Source organism: Staurois parvus, unplaced genomic scaffold (genome assembly GCF_062004578.1).
Source record: "Staurois parvus isolate SC_StPar_1 unplaced genomic scaffold, SC_StPar_1.0 ptg000097l, whole genome shotgun sequence".
In the NCBI taxonomy this organism is placed as follows: Eukaryota; Metazoa; Chordata; class Amphibia; order Anura; family Ranidae; genus Staurois; species Staurois parvus.
The window spans coordinates 3,085,695-3,097,458 of record NW_028317893.1 but is presented as its reverse complement, the minus strand read 5'-3'; the positions used below and the strand labels follow the sequence as shown (position 1 = coordinate 3,097,458).

General features: G+C 38.5%; 1 protein-coding gene across 1 annotated transcript in view; it reads right to left on the bottom strand.

Moving 5' to 3' along the window:
* Positions 1-2,315: 2,315 nt before the first annotated feature.
* The window catches only part of RALBP1 (ralA binding protein 1), a 65,624-nt gene continuing 56,175 nt past the window's right edge, over positions 2,316-11,764 (bottom strand). The window contains exon 10 of the mRNA XM_089671002.1: positions 2,316-8,656. Within this exon, the coding sequence (XP_089527128.1) occupies positions 8,402-8,656 (255 nt within the window). The 3' untranslated portion in view covers positions 2,316-8,401. The remainder of the gene's footprint in view (positions 8,657-11,764) is intronic.

Below are 11,764 nucleotides of genomic sequence, written 5' to 3'. Positions count from 1 at the left end.
TAACAATTCTGTGTCTGTCCCTCAGTAACAATTCTGTATCCCTCAGTAACAATTCTGTGTCCCTGAGTAACAATTCTGTGTCCCTGAGTAACGATTCTGTGTCCCTAAAGTCTCTCTGGCCCTAACTCTGTCCCTAATACAGACAGGTCTGTCTCTCTTGAATGACCGGAGGCTAATGGAGAATTGTAAGATGGCCGCAATTTATAGCGCCACCATTACACAGTGCTGGCTGGCTGGCTGCTGATTGGCTAATGCGATCACATGTCATGAATGAATGCATTATGGGTCAGCGCACCTTGTCTGCGCGCCTTCCCAGAGATCCCCGCTCCGTCGCCACACATGTCGCCGCCATTTTTGGGAAAATTCGATTCGTGCATCCGAAGTTGGCTAATTTTCGGATTCGGCGCGAATCGAATATTTCCCAATATTCGAAACGAATTCCACTTCGCCATGTCATTCTTCTGATGACTCTTCCATAAAGATCATATTTGTACAAGTATCTCTTTATAGTGGAATAGTGTACCACAACTCCAGTGTCTGTCAGATCTTTCTGGAGGGATTGTGCAGTCAAACGTAGTTTTGAATTGTTTTTCTCACAATCCTGTGAGCTGTTCTGTCTGATATTTTTCTTGGTCTTCCAGATCTTGCTTTAACTTCCACTGTTCCGGATGACTGCCATTTCTTAATTACATTCCGAACAGAGGATATTGACATCTAAAAACGCTTTGCTATCTTCTTATAGCCTTCTCCAGCTTTGTGAGCGTCAACTATTTTCAGTTTCAGTTTTCTAGACAACTGCTTAGAAGAACCCATGGTGCTGATTGTTGGGGCAAGGTCAGATGAGTCTGGGCATTTAAAACCTTTGAGATTGACATAACCTGGTCTTCCCAGACGATGATTGAGAACAATCCATGACACTGGCAGGTCTCAGCTTTGCAAAGGGGGCAGTGCATGCTATAAATTCTGCAGGGTGCCCAAACTTTTGCAGACACCATTTTTTTGTTTTCTGTTATTTTGAAAGTGTAAATGATGGAAATAAAATCTAACTTTTGATGACATATTATAAGAATGTCTAATCTGTAATTCAATGCCTTTTGGAGATTTTTCCATCTTTCCTTGGCTTCTTTATGCACATTAATACAAATTTTTAGCTGGGGTGCCCAAACTTTCGATCCCCACTGTATGTGGGCAATGCCAAAAAATATGCATGCAATCAGCAGCAAGGTCTCCACATCAGCAGGGAGCAGAGGGTACTGCTACCGGGTCTAACTATTCTACGAAGTTTAGATGGGGTCATATAAACTATGTGCAATACTTTAAATTGGATTAGTCCATCTGTGGTTGCCACTAACTGGAAAAAGAGGATAGTCCCAAATGTCCTCCCAATCCTCACCATCCAGCTCAGAAACATCCACCCTCCTTTTTGCTTGCAGAAGTCTAAACCCGCATGTACTGAGGGTAATAACACAGAGAGCAGCTTTTTAAGAGAGGAGTCACGAAGGAAAGACTTCGGCTCATCAGGTAAAAGATTTGTACCAAATTGAGACAAAGGCATGGCGAACATGGAGAAACCTGAAAAAGTGAGAATTGGGGAGGGCATATCACAATTTCAGCTGATCAAAGGTTGACAGAGTGCCTCCAATACAGATGTCATCTAAATATTTAATCCCCTGCAAGGTCCACATAGAGGGTTCTGGCAGGGATTGAAATTCAGTTAGATTTGCATTATACCACAGTGGGGTATGAGAAGACCAAAAGACAGAGGTCAAAGAACACCGGGGCATGAACAACCGCCAGGCCCTAAGGACTTCTCTCATAGCTAGGGTGAGGGATGGGGCCCCGGCCTTTTCCCCCCTGTACAGCACATTTCTAAGTGTTTCAAAAGGAACCTGCATAACTAGCTTCAAACACAACGGATGAGTTGGTATTGTCAGATATTAACCAGTTGTGGGCATGTGTAAGAAGGGCAGCAAGAAAATAGGTATGGAAATCAGGGTACACCAGTCCCCCAAGTACAGGGACTGCAGAGAGTTTGTTCATTAAACCTTGGCTGCTGTGACTGCTACAGGGAGGAACTAAGGAGAGAATGCAACTGGTTGAACAATTTCCTCGGTAACCTCGTGGGTGAATGTCTAGATACATATAGCAGTACAGGGAGCACTTTCATTTAATTAAATCGATGTTGCTGTATCGTCTATACAAAAAATACTGAATTGAAAAAAATGGAACATGCAAGGTTTTTATCTGTAAATTGCAATTTTTGCTTTTCTATGATTGCTGCATAAAACATTAATGCAAGAAAGACAGGCAAGATGTAGGTTTAAAATGGATTCTTTATTTACTCCATTGCATGGTGTCTGAATAAGAATTATGACCTAAGAGACCTACATAATTTTGGGAGAAATAAAACACTGATAAGTGACATCATTTGATAATTAATGCATTAAAAAAAGGCTGACATTAGTAAATACAAAATGCTTTTGTAACAGACAAAGGCAAATATTAACACTTCATTAATGCAAACAAAGAAAGAAAATGCAACAAAAACTAAATTGGTAGTCTACATGCATGTACAGGTGAATAAGGGAGAGTTAGAATTTGTAGGGTTGTTCATTCCAGTTATAAAGTTACTTTCAGTAAGAATAATGTGAATTTCACCTGGAAGAGAAGTCATTCACCAGCAGTGTATGGTACAAGGCAAAGGTGGGCCAGCAGATCACTGCCAGCACTTCACAGCTCTTTGCCCCAAATGGTGCAGATTTATTTAGAGAGAGAAAAAAAACCTGGCGCACAGAAAGAGAATCATGTTTTCTATTTAAAGTGAAGCAAGGCATCTGGCTAATATTAACATTTGCTCTTCTGCACCACAGTTATTGTACATGAATCCCATTATATTGCATTCAACTGCACAGGTTCATCAAAACAAAAGCCTTAAAGTTGAATCAATAATTCATATAAAAATTTCAAACTCCATTTATTAAGTTGGGAGAGAGAGAGAGAGAGAGAGAGAGAGAGAGAGAGAGAGAGAAAGTGAGTGCAATATCATTATAGATGTATGTCACCCTAATGTTTCTGTATGCCATCAAGTATGCCAAATGTCTTTCTATGCACAGGGACATTTTTTTATTTCGTTTTTTTAAAATTAGTCTGAAGAACATTGTGTTCATAAGCCATTTATTGAAAATGGAGTTCTCTGATAGCTTGTTAAATGCCTGGAAAGGCTTCTAAATATCTGTTGAAGCTTGTTTAATGCTGGTTAAAGCTACAACCAAAACCCTCACTAGAATGCTTGTTAAAGCTACAGCTACACTCACTAAACGTTGTATTCAACACTCCCAAAACAGAGCTGAATGGTGTTTAGAGGGCATCAAGAAAGCTGCTTGGTACTCTTTAAATGATTTGTAGGTGCTTGTTGAAGTGCATGCTCTTCAGACTAGTTTTTACAAGCCAACGACAAAAAAATGATTGTGTGTACCATGATTGCTCATGGGTCAGGTCACCTGCAAGAGGAGAGAGGGTGGGCCTATCATTGGAGAGCCTATGACATGGGCAGTATCACAGTATTAAAGCCTATATGCTGCTACCAACTCCATTTTTCTAAGCAAACATACATTGAGCTACTTGACTCAATTTTCTCTTTTGGGCTGGAATCTGGAATGTTTACCAGCCCCCCCCTTTGAAAGCCCTTATTTGTAGGTTTTAAAGGTGTTTTCACAGTTTTTTTTTGGAAAATTATCCTGTTATGCCCCAGAGTTAACCTGACATGAGGGAAATGTGAAGACTCTCATTACGAACCTCTTTCTAAAAAAAACTGCTAGCTGTAACGATGACTATATGTACTATAATAATGTTATCATTACCGTTCAATCACTGACCCAGAAATCCAAGTGCTTTTCTACATACCTGATCTGGGTCAGCGACTCTAAAAAAAAAAAAAAGGCTAAGAATGGCCGCCTCCAGGTTTCTCTTAAGACAGATTTACTTTACTAGGTCAGTAAGGTTAAACGACACCAGAAATATGGAAGACAAATTGAATCAATGGCCATATACACCTGCTAGGCATGTATGGTAGAGGCTTGCACATTGCATGAGACAAAGGAGCCCTTGCATCTTTCGGAGACTCAGCATGTTTTGTGCTTCACCATACAGGATTATCCATGAAGGCTAGGCAAGGCAAGTTGAGAAACAATATGAGTGATGCATTACAGCACGCTACAGACCTGACTGTACGCTACAAGCTTATTTTAGGATCCTTTTGAAAAGAGCAAATGTCTTTAACCTGTCTTTACTTAACATGCAAATCTTACTTAACTGGCAAATATTCACAGAGATCAATGATGTCTTTTAAAGCTTTGCCTGATCTTTAATTTGCAATGTTCATCTGAGGGTCATCACAGACTATGAAGCTTAAGTGTGTGCAATCTGAAGTAGTAGAGACAGCTGGAACTAGAACACAAAACTATTGTATAAACCCAACCCACTAAACAACCCTGTATATCCAAAATGGGACTGGAATGTGCTTTTATTGGCTCCAGCAATGTGTTATCCAGCCCACATTTGTATTGCTGGAATAGTTCTATAAACCATGAACAGTGAATATATAATACAGTTTCACAGACGTGGTGCAAGCAACAAGACATGTAAGAATCATTAAGGAAAAGTAGCCAGATCAGGCACAAATTGTGCCCAGTGATATCGGGATAGTTTCTAATCTATGTCCTAAAAAAAGGAGGAATGAATAAAAAACAAAATGAACATTTATTTGAGCCTATGGATTAAATAACATTAATGGACCTGGATCAGCACATTTATCACTCATTGTCCATCCCTCTCCTACTGCTTGAATGGATCCTGTTCTGTATGTTCCCAGGTCCCAAGGTGGCACGGATTTCCTAAAAAATTTGCATTGGTGGGCTGCATGGTTGATAAACATAAACGCATGATAAATAAGCATATCTGGATTACATCTTAAACAGGGAAGACCCATTCACAGACTTAAGTAGAACGTGAGCAGTGTCACAGAGGGAACCATCACCTACAGTAATCCCAAACCATGACAAATATCAGCTGCCTTAATCTCAAGTATCTTGATGCCAGTACATTACGCGGAATTAAAAAGGCTGTTTACATACACAGTAGAGAAATTAGTTATATTTACACACAAAGACAAGTGATTGAGCTCACATATTAGACTATTATGGCAAGTGATGTAGGCAGCATAACAGGAAGTGTAAAAAAAAAAAAAAAAACACTTAACACCCGCAGTCAACACAGCTGTCTACCAAAGTATGAGGTGGTGCCACTGCAACCAAGTAATTTGAAATCAAAGCATAAAAAGGCACAAAAAAGTAAAAGTTGGGCTATCAACAGACACAAGACTGTGCTTGCCAGACTCCTAAATGATCTTTCATACAAAGACCTTTTGTATAAAAAAAATTTGTTGAATAAACGTTCAGACCCAAAAAGAGAATTTGTATGCAAAATAAAAATGCAATGTTGCCATGTAATATTGAAAATATTTTTCTACAAAAACAAAAGGAGTGTTGACCGCAGTCGTGTTTTCTAAGATGGCAAAAAAGAAACAAAGAGATCGTCCAGCCAATGGAACACAGCTGAAAAATCCGGCTCTACAGAATCATTTTTCTGGCGCCATGTTTACAAAATAAACCTCGTTTGGAACTAGCTTTCTTAGATGTTTGACTCACAATCCTGTTAGGTCACCCTGCTATCTTATGTCTATTGACACTCAGTGATTTATTGGTAGAAGCCAATTACACTGTGGGGTGTGTGTCACACTCCTTTCTGCTAACTAAAAGATGATCACAGAGACATGCCTGCTAAGCAGAAAAGGTTCACAGAAGAGAATCTAGGTGTCTTAGGCTGCTTTCACACTGAAGAGTTCTTGAAGTGCTTTTGCGTTAAAAAAAGTGCAAGAAAAGCTGAAGAAAAAAAAGCTTCTTTATGTATGTCTATATATGTCTTCACACTGGTCCGTTGAGGTGTAAAAAATCCTACTTGTAGCACTTTGGTGCATATTTCGTCAGTTAAAAAAAAAAACCACCAAAAATGCACCACCCCGTTGAAATGCATTGGAAAATGTGGCAAAAAATGCATCAAAAGCACACCTGTGTTGCGCTTTTGATGTGGTTTTTAAGTCACATGTCCTATGAAAAAAAACGCACCGCAATCGCCACAAAAATGTATGTGTGTTTTTACTATGGATCAGTGTGAAAGTGCCCTTACTGATAAGTAATTGACAACTTAAAACTGAAATCAGAAGTTGATTTATGTAAAAGTGTAATTATATTCATGAGAAATACATAATCGTTGGATTAACTTTTTAGATGATAGAAAACCTATTAGGAGAGAAATATGGGGCTGCCACCGCAGGCTTCCTCTAAAAACACTGGCTGCCTTTGGTTTTCTGCTTATGGAACAAATCCGCAATTTAGAAAGTCGAAGCAGAGTCAGGCAACTAGAGCTGACAGAGGAACAAATCAGCAATGGCTGCCTATATCTAATTTCAGAACAGGCTTGCTGTAATCTAAATGAAACCCTGTGGCATGATGGGCAGTGATACTTTCCAACACAGACAACATTTTGTCCAATGAATTGGTTTTGGAGCTTGAATCGCTGCGTTGATTCTTTCTGGCCAGAAACAGAACTTTCTGCATAGGATGGTCACAAGATAGATAAATATGGATGAACTTTGTGTTAAGGGTAAAAGCTTAGGTGTGAAGTTATAGGTGATAAGTGGGAGGTTACATTTTACAGTTAAGTTCATTTTTGAGGTTAAAGATCTGTTTATAAATGCTTGTACACCTGATTCACACAACTTATATTTTCAAATAGGACGTGTGAATCCTGGGGTAAAGTTGTGTGAATCTTGGCTAAAAATTTTTGTAAATAAACCTCTACGTGTTTTAAAGAGAAGTGTTAATTTTAAGTGTAAATGTCTGGGCAAAATGCACATTTTTTTCTTTCAAAAACTGCAAGTATAGATTATCTGCTCGAAATTTACCAGACAGATAATATCCTGTAGTTGAATGACAACACTAGTTTAGCTGCAATACCAACCAGTGTTGTCAGCCCTGTCTGAGTTCTCCCCTGTTGGACTATAGAACACCTACCTATTATGGTACTGAGGTGAGGCGGTGGTGTTCACAAGTCCAGAAGGGGAGAACTCAGGCAGGGATCACATAACTGCCTGGAATTTCAGAGCAGCAAATTCAGTTATGTCCATCAACAGAAAGTTAGAAGCTTACTGGATTTTTTGGCAAGATCATCATGTAATTTTCTGCTTTTTTTTAAATTTTACCAAGACATAGACTTTAAGGTTTAGACTACAAGTGAAGGAAAGTTGTGTATGAGGCATAGCCTAAGGGTCAGGTGTTAAGATGGATACCCTTTTTTTTTCAAATTCTTGTTTATGGTGCCAAATGCCCAGAGCTATGAACTTCCAGGCACTGGGTGCCCAAAACTAGGGTACCATCTATCTGGAAATCTCACAGAACAATACTATCACTATAGCAAGCCTCCTATAGCATTAATGCCTACTAAGAAAACCGGCTGCATGATTTTGCGTTATAAATGGACGTTACTGGAGCTCAATAAAACAAATTTGCGTTATTCTTCCTACATGGTTCTCTCCATTAAAGCTGAATTAAGTAGTCCTTTTGTGGCAGTCCACATACAATACTTGCCATTCAGTCTGTATGCAACCAATCAAAAAAAAGTATACTAATATTTCCAGGATTACATACAACACTTAGTGAATGAAGCACAGTGAAATTGTGCCCTCATTTGCTTCATTCTGTGACCTTGTACTTGACCTCAAACAAATATCTGTTCTAAACATGTTGCCTTAACATTACTATGCACTCACACCGAACCTACAAAAATGCTGCCTACACATCAGCATGACTAGAGAGCCATGAAAATGCAATAGAATAAAAGTTTTATTTGTAGTAGTCTCAAACTGTTGTATTCACAGCTGCAACATCCCTGGTTTAATTAAGAAAAAAAACTACATATTTAAAGCTGCTCTGATGCAAAGAAACTCATGAATAAATAATAGAATTTTGGTGTGTCTGGTTACATTTGGATAGTAAAATTGTAAAAAAAGAAAAAAAAATTCATAACCACTTTTCCTTACTACATGTCCTTCTGTGTTTGTTTAGTTTTTTTTTTCTTTTTTTTTTTAGAAAATTACATTCTCTTTTTTCCACCATTACTCTTATACAAAATAATAAGTATTTATTCTGCTATGTCAGTAACCCGAGTCCAGGAAAGCCAGAACCCACAAGGCGAGCAAACTCTTCCTCCATAAAGCGATGCATGTTTTCATAGCACTGCAGTTGCCTGAAAGTGTTAATAATGGGTAACGTCTTTAGTTTGACACTCAGATAAGCGTTTCTTTCCAGTCTTTAATTGGAGAAGGTCTTACTTGCTCCTTTGTCTTGTCTTTAGGTGGTTTTGATTCAGAGGCAGTGTCCCTCTGCAGCTGGGGTCTGCTGCCTGTCCTCCCTGGCTCCTCTTCCTCCTGCAGCTGTTCGGACTTCATGCGCTGCATCTGTAACAGCCTAAGCTGAACTCGCAGCTCAATGATGGCCTCTCTCTCTTCATGAATTGCCTGGTTCAAATGGTTGTTCTTGATCTGACAAGAGACATTAGCATTCAGTATTATTTGTAACAAAAGCAAGATGTTTGTGTACAGGGAATGTTAAACAGACTGCGTGGTTTTGTACATATTGTATGTTCTATTTCCTTTGTATTGTCAACACAACTAAAAAATATAAAACAAGCTGATTTGTTTCCAGAGAAATGTTGCTTATTAAAATTATGAAGTCTTTTTTTTCCCATCCAGCAGGTGGCACTCTAAGCTGTTTTCATAGGCTTTCTGGTTTCTCTTCAAATTGGTGTTGTTAAAAGCCTGTTTACAGAGATCCATAGCATTTACACAGAACTGAGTGAATCAGTCATTAATGGTACAGGTCAGTAAGGGCAGTTGGCAAATAGAAATACTATTGGTAAACTTTCTTTATCTAACCCATAGTTCTCCAATTGTGTACTAAATGTTTACCTACAAAATTAGGATTGGAACTCAATGTAAAAATAAAACATCGAAAATTCTACACATAAAGAATATGTAAAACCAACATTCCATATTTCTGATATGTGCCTGCTGTACCATGTACTTGTATGAAAAAGTACCCCGTTCTCTTTATGTATAAATAGTGAAGCGCTAAACATAAATAAATATCATATACTATACAGTGTCCTATTAAAATGATTATAATAATGTAAATAAGTGACAAACTGATGAATAAACACACTGTGCTCTTGATCACATAAAGATCCAAAAAAGTGCAACTCTAGTGATAACACACTATGCACTTGTAGTGCCACTCCATGATCTTAATTCCCCTTTGCTTATTAAAAAAATTAAATGATAGTGATAAAACAACCGTGGTCCCTTACATAAAAGGGAAATTGTGTATAGTGCCAAATAATTAATTAAATACTATAAAGTGTCTCTCTAAAAAGACAAAATACCCAGAATAAGCATAAATATCAAAAAATCCTCCCAAACAGGTCAACATATATACGTGATGTTCCAAAATCAAAACAATCATGCCAGTGATGACGTGAACTGGTGATCTTCACTCAGGTGTCAAATCCTCAAATCAGCAGAAATGCCCGCTCACTTTCAAACCTTCACCCTAGGGGCCAACACGCTTATAGGATCACCTCAGTCGATCCTTAACCCTTTGAGGACCAAGGGACGTATTTGTCCCATGTTTTTAATTGCGTGTATCATCTGATTAAGAACTTAAAACTCTTTTTTTTTTTTTTTTTGGTTTGAGTCAAAATATTAGTTCTTATCAACAAACAAATGGATTTAGCTTTTTGCCAATTATTTCATGAAATGGCTTAGTTACAGCAACTGAAGAGTACGAACTTTAAAAACAAAAAAATTGATTCTTTTGGCGTTCCAAAACCTTACGGTCCTCAAAAGGTTAAGAGTAATTTTTCCACCGGGACAGATGTCAGATATACTCCTTAACGTATAGGCTCTTACTCATCTCAGGTTCCTTATAGGCAATAGTACTGCAATACAGCTCTCTCCCCCTCCTCCACTCAGGATCATGTTAGCAAGATATAAAAAACAATTTCCTCCATAGTGCAATATCGTTTTAATAACTCAATGCAAAAAACAGTAGCCAAATAGCACACTCACATGTATTCCCATAAACAAACGCTTTTTCACCACAGGCTATGGGAATACTGCTTGTGCTGGGTGTACCAATATGGCCTCTTGCCCGGAAGTGCTTCACCGCGTCACCGGAAGTTGAGTACAGAACCGTTGCGTCACGTTCCTCGTGACTTCATCAGGGTACCCTGATGAAGTCACAAGGCACGTGACGCAACGCATCGGTAAGCAACTTCCGGTGACGCACTTCCGGGAAAGAGGCCATATTGGTACACCCAGCACATGCAGTACACCCATAGCCTGTGGTGAAAAAGCGTTTGTTTATGGGAATACATGTGAGTGTGCCATTTGGTTGTTTTTTTACATTGAGTTATTAAAGCAATATTGCACTATGGAGGAAATGTTTTTTATATCTTACTTACATGATCCTGAGTGGAGGAGGTGGAGAGAGCTGTATTGCAGTACTATTGCCTGTAAGGAACCTGAGACGAGTAAGAGCCTATATGTTGAGTATATCTGACATCTGTCCTGGTGGAAAAATTACTCTTAAGGATCGACTGAGGTGATCCTATAAGCGTGTTGGCCCCTAGGGTCAAGGTTTGAAGGTGAGCGGGCATTTCTGCTGATTTGAGGATTTGACACCTGAGTGAAGATCACCAGTTCACATCATCACTTGCATGATTGTTTTGATTTTGGAACATCATGTATATATGTTTATTGGACTGTTTGGGAGGATTTTTTGATATTTATCCTTATTCTGGGTATTTTGTCTTTTTAGAAAGACACTTTATAGTATTTAATTAATTATTTGGCACTATACACAATTTCCCTTTATATAAGGGACCACGGTTGTTTTATCACTATCATTTCATTTTTTTAATAAGCAAAGGGGAATTAAGATCACGGAGTGGTACTACAAGTGCATAGTGTGTTATCACTAGAGTTGCACTTTTTTGGATCTTTATGTGATCAGTGTTTATGTCAGCTAACATTTAATAAATCTTCTGACCTATGAAATCACCCTCTTCAAATAAGCCCTGCTCCTTTTTTACTCAGTATTGCAGGATACTAAACACCATCACACATATTGGCACAAGTATAGGAAATATCTAAAAAATGCCAGATCACACATTTGCCTCATATTTTTGAACGTGAAATAAAGAACAATATTGGGTTAGATAACTCCATTATCCTGTAAAGCACTATCTGGTTATACTAAAGAATGGGAGAAAAAAAAAACTGGGCCACTATCACCGATGAAGACTGGGAGACATATTTCTTCTTGACCTTTAAAATAAACATAGCAAGGCAAACTTAAAAAAAGAAGCTACAAAATATTGACCAGGTGGTATAGGTACCCCTCCACACTAAGTAAGATCTTCCCCTCAGTCTCTGACCATTGCTGGAGATGGAAAAGGCACAATTCTTCACATTTTCTGGAAGGTTCTCTTTGGTCTATAAAACCAAAACACAGGTTGGACATGGCCGGAAACTCTAGAAGCGACTCTCTATATGTCATGGATTCAATGCAGTATCAAAGGCAGGCCTCTT